Here is a 15,440-nt window from a genome sequence, read left to right on the forward strand (position 1 = left end):
CAGTCGAAATAACACCCTTTACACGGTTTTCTTCGCTAAGCTGATGGTAATCGTGTCTCTTTTATTCTGTGCTTTTGTCTTTTCTAGTCCCCTTTGGGTTGTTGCCTTCACATTTCACATTCCTCTATCAAAAACACAAAATTCACTCTAAATTAAACAAAATCAAGCCCGTGATTTGTGTGAGTTTCTGAAATCGTCTCGTTGGCGTGTCAAAGTTGTTGAGGATAAAACTGAAGAACGGTGAGAAATGCTGTAGATCTACTATAACACACGCTAATGCAGTGGTTCGCGCTCTCGCCTCACAGCGTGAAGGTATATATTTATTATTTCACACGTCCTTTCAATGCACCATTATTTACTGTCGGGAGGGAAGAAAGAAAGACAGATTAACTTCTGCTTTTGGCATTTATGGAAATTAATGGCCTTAAACATTAGGATGGCTACTCAGAGATGTACCTCACACTGTAGCCACTTCCCCTGGTACACATCGCCATATGTTGGGCGCCGCAGACGGATTGCAGCCATTGTTCTCCTCTATCACAATGTTAACAAGACCTGTCCTCTAATATCCTCAAACAGCGTCATTAGGGGCCCGGGCTGGAGGTGTTATTCAACTAACATTTGTAAGGCCATGCATCACTTATGTCCCTGCCACAATCTGCACGCCCCTCACAGCCCCCAGTGCCCCCCCCCCTCTGCCACCTGCAAATGTCAATTACCATATTTCCCCCTGACATTTATCAGTAATGGCCAACATGAGCGACGAGAAATCAGTGTCATTACGGTGGAGATGGACAGGGGTACCTGGCGGGTTGGTAACTCCACGCAGACGCACGGCGAGGCTTGTTTATCGATCAGCGGCGCTTGGGGCTTGAGCACATCTCAATAAAGGCCTAACGACGGTGTGATCAACATAAATAAATTGACTCATTACGCCACCACTGCGGTGCGCCGCGTTTCTGATTCAACCTTGAGCAACAAAGTCGAGTTTCCAAGAAGGAGTGTGTGTGTGTGTGTGTGTGTGTGTGTGCGTGTGTGTGTGTGTGTGTGTGTGTGTGTGTGTGTGTGTATGTGGGGGGGGGGGGTTTCTGACCTGTCGGTCCACGCTGCAGCTGCTTTTGTTCCTTTCCACTTCGTCTCGTTTGTTTTGTTTTTTTTTCTTGTTTGCTGGCACCTTCACTTCTCTGCGACTGCGACTCGTTCTCGCCGCGATTGCTTTGGTGTGAAAAGTTTTTAAAGGTGTCATGTGCATCTTTCACCAGATTTACACAAGTGACGCACTGAAACACCCCTGCAGCTACGATTCTCATTGTGCTGGTTTGTGTCACTCTGGGAATCAGATTGCAGATTTTTTAAGACTCTATTGAGCATCGTCATTTTGTATTTTGGTTTTTTTGTTGTAGACTTGTCAGAAAAGGATTCTCTTTTCATATATCTAGTAGGTTACAAGGCTACAAGGCTGAAAACAAATGATCAAAATGCAGTTTATAGATAATATAAAGAGCTGAGGAGCTATTGGTTTAAGTACACACGTTGACAGGATAATGTTTAATAGCGGTCAATAGCAGAGGTATCAAACGCTCGGCCCGCGGGCCACAACAGAGTCTAATCCAGCCAGGAAGACCAGGACAAATTATGACAACTGTATATTTTGTATTCGCCCACCAGGGGCACACAAGAGTATAACTTCTCTTTTTTTCCATTCTCGTCTGTCGTATTACACAAATGTAGAATTGTGTCAACATTAAAGATATTTTCTAATTTATTCTAATCATAATATGAACCCATTATATTATATTTTGAGTTCCAGCTACATGGGACTAAATGTTTTATGCCTTTGAAGAAAATAGTGGATTAAATATCCAATATGATGTATAAGTTGTAAAGCACATGGTCAAATTGTGCTGCAATCTGAAGATGATTAACGCTCCTGGTTTAAGGTCATTATGTGAAGTTACCGAGTAAATCAAGCTTTTTATTCGACATGGGCAACTAGTAGAACCTCATGCTGAGAGACAAAAAGTGCTGAAACTTTGCAATTTAGCAATTGTGGTCACATCAACCACAAGTGAAATTATGCTGTGAATTTATGAGCAAAATGGGCAATATATGGAAAAGATCTGAATGAATCTGGATTAAATGGAAAAAAATGTTACACTGAATTGTGGAGGTTTTTTTTCATGTATTTTATCTAATTGTATGTGTTTATTTTTGTCATTTAACTTATTCCCATCTATTTATGCTTATAAACAGTTAACATGTAAAATCAAGACATCAATGCATTTAAAAAAAAAAAAAAACCCAAACAAAATACAATATTGTATCTTGTTTATTTTCTGTCATTAAAAACCTGTGAAGAAGCCTCGTAAAGAAATCGCTGAGAATTTATCATTTAATATGCAGATGCTAAACATCGCCACCATATGTTCTTCCCGACCGGGGAGTTCGCTCAGGTTTGACACCTACAATGTGAGAGTCACCAAAATCCCTTCACATGTAGGTGTTTCAGTAATGAGAGGCGTCACGCGAGTGCGAAGCGACACACAATCGGCTGTCAACTGCGTGTGTGCAGACACAGTTACACATGAATGCCACGACGAAGACTATTCACTTAAAGGTGCATTCACTGTAAAAAAAAAAAAAGAAAAAGAAAAGGGAAACTGTTTATCACAGCGCTTTGAGATAAACACGACTGCAGTAATTAGATTAAAGTTAAATATTTCTTTTAAATGGTAACTTCTGTTTTTAGTGTAAATTACATCTTTCAAAAGAGTTCGTCTTAATTGACTTCACCGCTGACAAAGATACTATTTCAGTGAATGGAAAACTCTTTGAAGCCCAAACAGATTTAAATATCATTTAAATTACTGCTTTAAAAAAAAACAACCCTACAATCATACGGATCTAAACTGAGGTTTTAAGCAATTTAAACATTTTGGAGACTATTTCTGCTTTGAAAAAAAAAAAAAAAAAAAAAACACAAAAAGGCATTTATACTAAGAAATTAAATATTTCTAAATAATCTGTTTTGGATCTTTATTATATATAAATTAATTACATAAAATTATTGGGTATCTGGTCCAATACTCTTACCGTTTTAACCTTCCTGATGTAACCCAACGAGTACTACGTGATGTCATGCGTTAATCTTTTTACAAACGTAAACAGACTGTAAACTACTAGTTCTGCCAAAATATGAAGAGGAGGCGAGAGGGCGAGTTCGTAAAACAGCAGCAAATTAATCACCAGAGACATTTGGACCAGCAGAGTTAGTCTGGTGCTGCTGAAAAGAGCAAACAATGATCATATGAGAAGAATAACACTAATCCTAAAGCATTGCTTGAAAACATCACTGACGTTCGTTCCTTCATTGATCGAGTTGGCTGGGAAATGCCACAAGGGTGTGATTGTGAAGTTAAATTTAGAAAGTCGTCCGTTGCACAGAATAATTCATCCATTACAAGCAGTAGAGAAAACTCCACCTTTAACGTGTGAACGGTGAGAAGATAAAAAAAAAAATCCGGCACTTTACTTGTACGACAGTAAGCACTTTACTTTAATAGCACTTTAGGATTGTCGGAAGAATAATTTGTCTTACTATATTGTTTTTATTGTCCTTATGCCCCCCCCCCCCCCCCCCCCCCCCCCCACCGACTCACCACTCCGATGGAGAAGTAGTTGTTAATGATGCTGTAAGGCACCGGGTCCCCTCGCTCCTCCTTATCGGTGGGGGTGACATCAATCTTCCAGCGATCCAGCATCACCTCCGAACTGTTCTCGACGTCCCGCAGGATCTTCAGGAGGCTCTCGCCCTCGTAGCCTCGGGAAGAGACGACAGGAGACCGAGTGAGACGTCGGACTGGGTCTGGGACAAATCCGCCTTCATGGCTGATGCTTTGTGACTCGTGGAAACAAACTTCTCCACCTCACACATACACTTTGTATTGCGCATGCCGGGAGTGTCTGCTTCTGGTATTTATCACTATTTGTTTGATTTCATAAGTCTTTAGTCTCCGGTCACTTTCTTCATGACAAAAAAAACAGATCTTTGAGTGTTTTGTGCAAAATGCTTGTTTGAATATTTTTAAGAACAGAAACTAGTTTGAAAATTCATTTTGAAATGGTAGCAAACAAACAAACAAACATGACAAATTATATCAAAAAACCTGTCAATCTGTTGAATTCCCCTATTTGAATCTTAAACCTTTGTCATTGTCTTGTTTTGAGTTTCTGTTCATTTCAAATGATTCTCATTTGTCCCGGTCGTTTCACTTTTCCTTCATACTTCATTGAATGATCCAGGGTATCAAACATGAAACGTCAAACAAAACCGGCTGTAATCCAGCTGAACCACCAAGAAAATCGTAAACATTTCAAAGAAAATCGAGATTTGTTTTGTAAACAAATGTCTTCAGAAGTCACAGATGTTGAGACCTGTGATATTATATGCTGCTGCCCTGAAAGCACCAGAAGGTTCCATTAAAATTGGCTTTATGTTGGGATTGTAGTCATTTTCTACAGTAAATGTTTGGTTTTGTGAAAATATAGACATTTTCATCCCGTTTACTCTGCAAAGAAACACTTCAAATTTCAAATTTAAAGATGAAAATGGGCAGAATGTGAAGAAACGGTCATATTTGATCCAAACGAGAGGATAAATCAGCCCCACAGTAGAAAGAACTGAGACCAGAAAGGTGGTGAACTGGCAAAGTGGCATGATGGTGTCCCTCCAGCTGCCATCAGTTCAGGATCAGTACCTCCTCCCCATCGCAGACATCTGGCCAGGTCGTTGCCCGTGCCCAGCGGGAGGATGCACACCGGCGGGTTCTTGTCCAGGTTGGCCTTATCTGCGGCGGCGGGACAAAAGTGGCGCGAGGAGACGTGAAACAGGAAGCCAGCGTTGCGAACCAACTCCCAAAAAGAAAGGCATCAAGTCCATTTTTTGCTCGCTGCCAACGTCCAGCTGTACAGTCTATTTCTATTTCGAGAGACACATTTCGCCTGACAGTTATTACCTCTCTTTGTTTTGATTGATAAAAAATTGAGGCAATTTTTGAGAGCCTGAACAAGTAACACATCTCCAAGACCAAATAGAAGAGGCCAGGTGATTTTTTTTTCTTTTTTTTTCCCCGTCTTCTTCTTCTTCAAATGTTGACTAATATGTTGTTTTCCCAACTCAAGTAATCATCCCATTTTACCTCCCCTGAATACGCAGGCTTGGACGTAATGAAAGTGTTTATATACAAGCCATAAATTACGCTTTACCATTTCAGACAGAACAACAACAGGGCACCAGGGCCTGAGAACTAATAAAAGCAATTGCAATTTTGCCCCCCCCAAAAAAAAAGGAAATGAAGTTCTACTATGTTGTACTTCATGATGAAACCGAAGGGAGAGTGTGTGCACGAGGCCGCACGCCGGGAGGTGAGGGAGTTTGCGGCCCTTGTACAAGCGAGTGACGCGCGACCACGTGAAAGCATGTGGCAGGGCGACGCGTTGCGTTGCGTACCAATGAAGTCCAGGATCCAGCCCACCGTGCCGTCGCCGCCGCACGTCAGCACTCGGAAATCTGGGACGTCTCTGAAGAAGTTCAACCTGGAAGAAGTTCAGCTGGGTGAATGATTCGTTCTGCTCCTTGCAGACATTTTCACATTCTCTCTGACAGTTAAGGTGATTTATTCAAGTGGTTTTGGAGGCGTCCACTGGGGGCGCCAGAGAGCTCCGGTGAAAATGCAGGGCCCGTCACTCACTGTCTCACTTATGTTGCTCTGAGCCGCTGAAAATGCAACTTTTCTAAAATGATCCATCTCCATGGAAACAGGCAACGTTTCTGAAATGCGGCTTGTAGTAAATAACTCTTCTGCACTTGCACAAGTAGATTAACAACAAGGTTTGCTTCCATAGCGTCATGACTTGGTAGTTTCAAGTTGAGGGTCACACAGAATATAATAACATTCCCGGTTTTTCCATTTTGTTTAACTTTCAACACTATATATTTTGAAATTGTGGCAAAAATCTGAATATTTCAAGATGTGTAATGGTATTGTAGTATTTATATTAATTTTGGACTGTATTTTAGCCCCTATTATTAAAACAACATCCCCTTTCTGCTTGATTGGAATCTTAGATATATATTTATATATAAGCGACATACATGAGAAATTAATGTACTTCTGGCAGCACTGTAGGCCAGAGAGCTCTAACTTTAGTCCATAAAAGACATGATATAAGTCCAAGAAGTGATAATAAAAATCAATTAAGCAATGAGAGAAAAAAAACTGAGGTAAACACCAAAATATTAACTGAAATACTAGTTTTTTCTTGATGAAACGGATTACGTGTGTCTCAGGATGTTGCCTTTTCAAACATAGAATAAAGTTGTTGGTTCAAATATCAGCTGGTGAAAACAGAAGTCATCATTTCATCTGTTTGCCTTTAGTATTTTGTGATAGTGAATAACATTTCACACTCCTATTTAAGCTTTCATTCTTTCTCAGATTTGACATTAACCCCCACATCTTGCATATCACAAGAACAGTCTTGATCCCACCGCCGCAGCACACTACAAACCCCGTCGAATCCCACAAAATAACACATGTGGCATTGATAATTACTCATTCAGTGAGCTCGCCTGCCTGTTGGAGGGCTAATTGGATCATGACAGGCAATGTTCAGTCCAACTTCTTCCGTTCCTTCACAATAACAAAGCCCTAACTGAATGAGCCAGCCTCGGAGTCTCGTATGGCGGGTAAATGATTCGCTCAATTACTCTCCAACTGGGACCGCAAACCATATTAGACGCAAAACAGACGGCCGCCGACATGAAAGGCAACTTTGGGGATGTTTAAATACCAAGAAACAAACACTTAATTTGCTGTGATCGCATTAGCGGGGCTGCTAATTGACAGCGGTGCGCGCTGCAGCCTCGGCCTGCAGTGTCCGACCGTGACCACTCGCCCCGCTAATAACGTGCCGAGTGCACTTGACAAAATATTAACAAGGTTACGGCCAGGGAAAAGGTCACCGGGGATGTTTTCTCAGCTCCGGGGGAGAAGCTCTGGAAGCAGATCCTGAGAGGCAGGTGACGCCTCAGCCCACGTCGATAAGACGAGAAACTCCGGCCGCAAGGTCAGCCTCCAAAAGTTGCTGGTCCGATTTCTTTTTAAGAATTCTTTTTCCTCCCCCGTGTGTGTGTGTGTGTGTGTGTGTGTGTGTGTGCTGCGGTGTATTTATTTTTTTCATAAGCCCCCAAAGACTCTGTTTTCAGATCTAATCAGAGCCAAACAACGTGGCGGCACGGCACCCGTGAAGCATTCCTGTGTGTTGAAAAACGGCAAACCGAGGGAGCCTGATGCATGTAAATCCTCAAATTCATCGTCTTAATCACAGACGTGAACCATAGGAAACCCGCCGCCGGTCTGTATGCGTGATCACATGTGGTATGGCGAGACTTTTACCCCCTCTCCGCCGCCCGTGTCGCCCGCTCCCCCGGCGCATGCAGCCTTATGCATATGGAGGCGCGGCTCGTTGGCGGCGACCGCATGATAGCGCCGTCTCCAGGATTGGTTATGTGTGAACCCACCTCATTTGTGCCTGAGCTGCGTGAATGAGCCCAGAGGAGGGCTTAATGCCGAGGGCCTCTCCTGCATGTGATGGCCGCTATTATATGTGGGCAACAACAGAAAACACTGTTGTGTTTGGTAAATAGAAGGTCATTAGCGGACGGTAACAAACAGAGGGACGGATTTGGAGTTGAGGTTCGCTTCCTTTGTTTCACTTCACTCTTTTTTAAAATTTTCTCTCTGGTTTGAGATCAGTGGAGTTAAAACAGACAACAATTTACATGAAATAAAAATTTTGTAAATTTTTTTGCAATATCTTCTTTTTGAAAGTAGTCTAATATTGCCTCGTACTCAAAGCAGCAGAAAATTTAAAATAAATAAATAAATAAATCCAATTAAATAAAAAAATAGAACAAGGAAACAAATTCAAATACAATATATTTGACTTAAGACGTAACTAATGTTAATTAATGTTACTTCTGTTAAAGTAAGTTTTTATACATTAAAATGGTTTATATATTTCTGTCAATGTAAGATGTGTGTTTTTTTTTTTAAGTGCAATAATTTATATTTCAAAGTCTCTCAGCTTGACTCTGACTGCTTGTTTGTATTATTTATTTCATATATATGATTTAGTAAGTTTCTAATGGATGAATTGTCTCTTAATTTTGAAAGATTTCTTTACTTAGTTTTGAAAGTTTGTTATGAAATTCATTTCAAAAACCAGTTTCCGAGACATGGAGTGGAGCGCGGGCCATAACAGTCAAGACTGTTTGAAAGAAATCTTTTTTTCTTTTCTTTTTTTTTACAAAGAATCACTCAGATTTTAAGATCTGTGTCAACGATCTTGTGTTTCTCATCTCCTAAAGTAAAAAAAACACATCACAAAGTGATTTCTTTAACGGCCCATAATTGCAGAACAAAATCTGCTCTGTGTTCAGAAGAAATAAACACACCTGGAAAACTCAACAAGTCCCTCGAGGCCCCCTTTGGGCATCCTCGTCAATTTTTCCTCCTTGTTTATTTTGAAAACACAAGAGAAGACTCGGTGAAACACCTTGTTTCCCTGCTAACAGGTGAAGGTGAACATACCCCGGCATGGGTCCGTTCTTGGCCAGGTTGTACACTTGTCTCGGGTTCAGGAGGTACTGGAACTTTCTGTAGATCCTGAAGGAGTGGAGATAAAGGAGGAAACATGAATATCTCAAGAACCTGGGAGATTTATGGCGCCGGGCGCTGATCCGATTGAGACGTGACGAGGCGGCGGACTGGGCAGCGGGGTGGGACATACCTCCACCCCCCCCCCAAGAAAAAAAGTCCCCTTGAGGAGAAGCCATTAGAAAGACTAATTCATTTTAATTTCAATTTCATTATATCAACTGGCTGAAGTCATATTTTGATCTCATAATTTAAACAAATGAGTGGCTGGCGTAATAAGGAGTGAATGGATATGTCTCAGTAATAACCCAATTAGCCCTGGGTTAAAGAAGGGGGCCGTGACAGTGAGGAGGGTGTCAGAGGAGAGGCAGTGTGTGTGTGTGTGTTCATGTATATATGTGTGTGTGTGTGTGTGAGCTGACAGTAGACGCAGCCAAGCCAGCGCTTTAGGTAAATGTTATTGTGTTTTTATTTGACTAAGTAAGCCCGCGGCACTCGGCAGCCAGAGGCCGTGCTGCTGCCTTCCACCGCCGCCGCGGCTTCACGGGCCTCTTGTAGCGTGTTGAGACAGATTGTGTACTTACCGCTCGCCCTGCTTCCCCCCGCTCTTCGGATTGACAAACACTAGCAGAGGATGAGTGCCCTCTATTGTTGTGATCTGAATGGGAGATGTCAAAACAAACCGTCGGTGTTTGGAGACTGCAGGATGCTTCACAGGAATTCACTTTCAAGCCATCTCCCTCAGACGTTTTCCTCCAGTACGTGCAGCCCGTCATGCGAGCCGCCGCCGCTCCTCCTGCTACCTGGCAGAGGCGAGGTGCCAAGCTCCCAGAGAAGTTGCATGACTATAAAGTTAATCCTGTGTTAATTATGGTATCTAATTATAGAGAGCAGTGGAGAGGATCCTTAGACCACCGTCTCTAAAAATACATCAACTCGGTCTTCTCTTCGTTCTATATGAAGAGAGACGTTTTCCCAAAGCAGGACGGAAGCCGTCAACATAGTCGTGGATCCAACATGCATATCAATGTGTCTTAATCATAAGTCAGGGTTAGATGCTTTGATATAACAGTTTAGTTCTTTCTAATGTCACTTAAAACGGACTTAAGCAGGATCGAATGATACTTTTCTTGTTAATTATGACTTCCTGAGGTTTAATACAAAGTAGTAATCACACTTCGAAGCAGGAATTAACTGAATTTCTGTATTCTAAAAGAATCCTGTTTGGACAATCACTACAATCAAGTAAAATTTAAGAGGAAATGTAAAAAAATACAGACTAAAACCAAAAAGGCCCCCGAAAAGGTGGGACTGTAAAATGATGTTATTTGAAAGGTTTCACCTCATATTTTGCCCAAAATGGCAACAAAACACCTCTCAGACCTTTTGTACTGTTCTGCGTTCCGTTTCAGTCAGGAAGACACATGTAGAACCTGTGTTTAGGATTTATGCTGCAAATATTTGGAGCAAACTGAAAATTGCAGGACGGTTTCAACTCTTAAGTTCTTCTAAAATCAGGCTGAAGACCTTTCAGTAAAGTCAGAATTGATTCCGTGTTGTACTGCTTTTTTAACACTTAACACATAACATACACATTCTACTTTTATTTGCCGTGGTATTTTACATTTCATTGTTTTTTTCTTTTTATCTTTTCTTGTTTTTAATCCACCTTTTTCATTACCAGCTGTACTTGTTTGTTAAAGTAAAGCACTTTGAAGTAGAATACAATAGAATAGAACAGAACAGAACAGAACAGAACAGAACAGAACAGAACAGAATAGGATAGAATAGAATAGAATAGAATAGAATAGAATAGAATAGAATAGAATAATAACAAATTTTTTAAGCCTGTGATGTGGAGCCTGATGACATCATGTTTCTGTGTAGTTATAAATTAGAGCAGAATAACATTTATTGCCAGCGAGTCTATTCACCCTGAGAGTTAGAACTGGGAGCAATCAGATAATCATAATAATCAGATCTGTTTAGATTCACTTCAGATGTCCTATAATTGGAAAATCCTGGTTTATGTGTTTCAGTCATTCGTCCGTTGTCTTCAGGAGCACGAACATAATAACACAAGACTGAACAATCCTGTCATTTCAACCACGGCGGTCACATTTTCAAAACGGTTTCATTTCAAACTCTTCTCCTCTTTGTGCGAATTCACAACATGTTCTTTTATTTTCACTTCCTTTTTCCTCCTTTTAGATGTAAAAGAAGGACATGCATCATAAAACATAAAGACATCACCAGGCGGAATTGAGGAGAAATCTAGAAGTGTTAGAAGAATATGACGCCTCTCGACCAGATAACTTCCGTGAACACCATGTGTTGTTTACATGGTCGCTTCAGTAATACACAAATCGAATAACAACCGGTTTCTTATTGTGCATGGAAACCGGCTCATTGGCCGTGGAGAACGTAGTGAATCTATTCAAGGATTTGCGGTTGTATTTGTCAGCGGTTTTGATCGGGCGTCAAGAGGATTTCCCAGCGTCTCCGAGCCGCCGGAGGCCCGAACTCTCCCCGTGCCACACAAACAAGCGTGGACCCAGAGGCCCTCGCTGGAGTGGCCCTTCCTGCGGTGAGTGTGCAACAACTCGCCCGGCTCCCTCTCTCTCCCTGACACAGATGAAGCACTTAACTCCCCCTGTCTGCTAACCCAGCAGGCTAAGGGTGAATTAATGAGCTCCCTGTCCAGTCCAGAGTGATCCATTACTTCCTGTAATTATAAATAATAATCTTGATTATTACGCTGGTTAGCCGGCGAGAGGCAGAGACGGATGTGCCTGGGATACGATTCATCTTATTTCTCCCGCAGCCGCGCGGAGACGGGCGGCCGCCACGGACGGCGGCAGGCGTCCATCGTGAGCTGACAGATATGGTGGAGGACGGAGCTCTGCAGAGCGGCGCCGGCGAGCGGCGGGGCCTGCAGGGCTCCCCGTGACCTCCCACGGCTCCGCCGGGGCAACGCAGACCCAGGAACACTGGAAACTCTCCCTAAAACAAGTCACGCTGCCGGTGGGAAATGAATCAGCAGGACTTGAGATTAAGAACCGACCTTTCTATTTCTGGCTCAATTACAGAGGCCATCAATTTATTTCTACATGTAAATCAGAAGCTGTGACTCTTTATTCTTCACCGAGGACCTCGGAGGCGACGCCGTCAGAACAACCCTCCACGACCTGCAGGGCGTCTTCTACACACGACGCAGGTTGAAGGCCAGTGAGCTCACACACCGCAGCCACAGACCGCTCTGTCTGCCGCCACCAGGGCGGCGCTACCACCGCCTGGAGACAAACGCAGAGAGGATGAGGAGGAGCTTCCTCCCTATTTCTTTGATTTCCGTTATTATCTTATATATGGATTTGTTGGGTTTCTCTATGTTAAAAGCATCCCGAAATGCCTGTGTTGTATATGGTGCTAAATATATAAAGTTGAATTGAATATATAGATTAAAACGGTGGTTGAAAAGGGGACAAGGTCTTCGCATATCGAAATCTCCCCTCAACAATAATAATAATATCCAGATTGGATGAGTAAGGGGAGCAAATACACTTTACCAAGTAGTAATTTAGCATTAAAAGTCCTGATTTCATCACCTTATTTTGGCATTAAATGCAGTGTTTTTTGGATCCACATGCAGTAACAGGTACAACTGCTATTATCTAAGTTATTATATATAACAATAATAATAATATTTATATCGATATCGCACCTTTCAGAAATGTTTTTTAATTTAGTGAAGTTTAAATGTAGTCTACAATGTCTGCAACACGTTGGTTTTTTTTCTGCATAAATTAGTTTAAATAATTCAAATTTGTCTCTCTGACACTTTCAGCTCAGTTTTTTCATGTAAAAAAATGACATTTGAGAAAAGGCAGGGTCCGATCTAACTTCAAAATGCAACGTAAACGTGGACGTTAAGAGAAAGGAGGCTGACCTGAAGTCCTTGGCCGTCCACTGTGACCGAGTTGGCTCGTTGCATCTTCCCTCGGCTGGACTGGCTGCATCGAGAGTCTTTCCTCAGCGTCGTCTGTCTCTCCTGCAGTCGGAGGACAGTCAGGAAAAAGTTACAGATCTGAACAGATCCGACACTCGCTGTAACCGGAGACACTGTATATTCATGTTTAAAGCTGGAACAGGTTGAGATTAACAATGAAAATGAGTCAAAAACAATGGGTCAGTGTAAATGTACACACAAATCTAATTAATTATATTGTTCCTGACGGCTCTGACAATGATGCAAATCAACAGTTTAGTACTTACGTCAGAAAATAAAATCCTCTGTGCTTTATTTTCCAGCGATTTACGATAAATCATGTAATCTAATTTTATGGACAAAGTTCTGACATTATAACTTCAATTAGTTTTCCAGAAGAATTTAATGGCAAACTTCCGAATTATATGAATTAACTGCTATAATCCAATAATTAAAGTATTTGAAAACATCAAGCCATTTCATAGTTTCCTGCTGATGCCTCAGTGGATTTTGAAGTGATTTTGAAGTCTGGCGAACTTAAAAAAAAAAAAAACAGAAGTTGAAAGTTGGATGTTTGACATTTTACAGTAACAGTTTTTCTCTTCTCACACAGACTTGTTCCAGTTTGGAAATAACCTCAAACTTTGACAAGTCGTTGCAGGATCAGAGCTCAGCGGGGGAGCGCAGGCTGACGATTGGATGAAGTCAAACCGGGTCAGAGTCGACCGTTCTTTTGGTTTTTTTTGGGGGGGAGGGGGGGCTGCTGACCGTAGAGGAGGGAAGTTCTTACCAGGACGACGGGGCAGATGGAGCTGGGAGGCAGGATGTGATCCTTCAGGGGTCCACAATCACACTCGGGTTTCACGTGGGAGGCACACTTGTTATGGAGCTGGAAGAGGAGGAGGAGGAAGAGGAGGAGGAGGAGGAGGAGGAGGAGGAGGAGGAGGAGGAGGAGGAGGAGGAAGCAGCAGCGTCATTAACAACGAGCAGCAACGTTGCAGATGTGAGCTTCTCTGATCCATTTGCTTAACGCGCGTCACTGGATCCGCTCTATTTCCCATTAACCCCCGCGACTGCAAACAAGTGTTTTCCGGGTGTAAATTGGTGGGTATGACTTGCGAGGTATCTGAGGTGCAAAAACCCTAAACAACAAGAAGCAGTGGGAATATAATGAGGAGGTGGCTGCCTTCTCCTTGGGTGGCGGCTTACCGTGATTTGACACCACACACAGTGGAGCCCAGTCAGGCCCTGGTAACACTTAATGGTTTTGTGACACTTGTCACACTTGGTGGGGCAGTTCCCTTCCACCCAGAAATGATGCATGACCTGCGGAGAGAGGCAGAGGCGGCATACAGGGAGGGAAGGAAGTGAAAAAGCAAACACGCTGCAGAAAAACAAAGCCACGGCAATCAGCAAGCGAGCAAAGAGAAACAATAGAAGCTGGCAGAAACAGAAAAGGCTCGCCTGTGTGTGTGTGTGTGTGTGTGTGTGTGTGTGTGTGTGTGTGTGTGTGTGTGTGTGTTGCGCATCTCTAAACTCAGATTATCCTGGTGATTAGCAATGCTTAGTAGCAGACTGAGTTGTTTCAATCCCATCAGAGGAAGAGAGGCCCTTGACCAAAGCTCCGTGGAGCATTGGCGATCCAAGCGTGCCGACGGGGAAACACTTCAATTGGACGCACCTCTGTGTTTTTCTTGGACTTGACATAGGTTTTGATGCATGACAGTGGAGCACGAGCCACGCAGCGCTCGTGAACGGTGTACTTGCAGACTGGGGGAAAACATACACACACACACACACACAAAAAACCTGGGTTTTATTTTTCTCCTGAACAAGAAAGAGAAGATACTCAAGAGGAAAGACAGGACAGATGTTTCATACAGGTAGAGAGATCTACTGAAGGATGTGGTGTGGTAACGAACGTACGGCCAATCAGATATCTTAAAAAGATATTCGCCAATTCCTCAATTCAGCTGTTTCCACTGACATTTCCATTTTCACTACCAATCTCAGGCCAGAAATATATATTCACGTCAAGCACGTGCACAATAAAGCGGCATATCTCTCTCAATAAATGTGTGTTTTTCCGGGAAAGGGAGTTCCTTACATGAGCAGCAGAGTCCCTGCTTCCCCAGTCCAATTAGCATGTTGAGACACAGGTTACAGTAGGCAGGCTTGTTGAAGTGCTTCAGTCTCCACACATGTTGCCCATCATCTTTTACATTCTGCAGGGAAGAGGGGGAGGAAAAAGACACTATTATATTTAGGCAATTTTATTCCCCAATTAGAAGTGAATCACTTTAATGAGAAGTGATTTTGTTCAATGTTACAGTCGGTGCTGAGTGGAGAGTTCAGGGCAAAGGATCCGATGACCTCCCTCTGTGGTAATATTCATTCATAAATAAAAATAAACTGCCCGGTTGGAATTTGTCATAGTTTGACAAATGCCTCCACCTAGTGGAGACACTGTGAACTGCAGGACTCCTCAATATAAGGCTCATACACATGATGAAGCCACAGGAAAGGGTAAACAGGGACTTTTTTATGAATCACAAAGAAAGCAAAATCTCAAGTAGTGAATAAAAAATCTCCTAAACCTGCTTGACTGTTCATAAATCCCGTCATAAATATGTGTTAAAATATAAACTATAAATGATACTTATTTGATATTTATGCTGTGTTATTTGATATTTGTCCTATTTTGTACAGGGCAACACTGTAAAATAATGTCCCTC

The 15,440-nt window shown here is 42.3% G+C and overlaps 1 protein-coding gene across 2 annotated transcripts in view; it reads right to left on the reverse strand.

Moving 5' to 3' along the window:
- dgkb (diacylglycerol kinase, beta) overlaps positions 1-15,440 on the reverse strand; it is a gene marked incomplete at both ends in the record, with an annotated part of 70,052 nt that overhangs the window by 33,022 nt on the left and 21,590 nt on the right. For both annotated transcript variants that reach the window (XM_080501365.1, XM_080501364.1), the window contains 10 exons: positions 3,660-3,820; positions 4,758-4,847; positions 5,510-5,595; positions 8,655-8,729; positions 9,305-9,378; positions 12,667-12,768; positions 13,496-13,594; positions 13,915-14,031; positions 14,387-14,475; positions 14,813-14,930. In XM_080501365.1, the coding sequence (XP_080357491.1) occupies positions 3,660-3,820; positions 4,758-4,847; positions 5,510-5,595; positions 8,655-8,729; positions 9,305-9,378; positions 12,667-12,768; positions 13,496-13,594; positions 13,915-14,031; positions 14,387-14,475; positions 14,813-14,930 (1,011 nt within the window). The remainder of the gene's footprint in view (positions 1-3,659; positions 3,821-4,757; positions 4,848-5,509; positions 5,596-8,654; positions 8,730-9,304; positions 9,379-12,666; positions 12,769-13,495; positions 13,595-13,914; positions 14,032-14,386; positions 14,476-14,812; positions 14,931-15,440) is intronic.

This window comes from Blennius ocellaris (assembly GCF_963422515.1).
Source record: "Blennius ocellaris genome assembly, chromosome: 8".
NCBI classification, from domain to species: Eukaryota; Metazoa; Chordata; class Actinopteri; order Blenniiformes; family Blenniidae; genus Blennius; species Blennius ocellaris.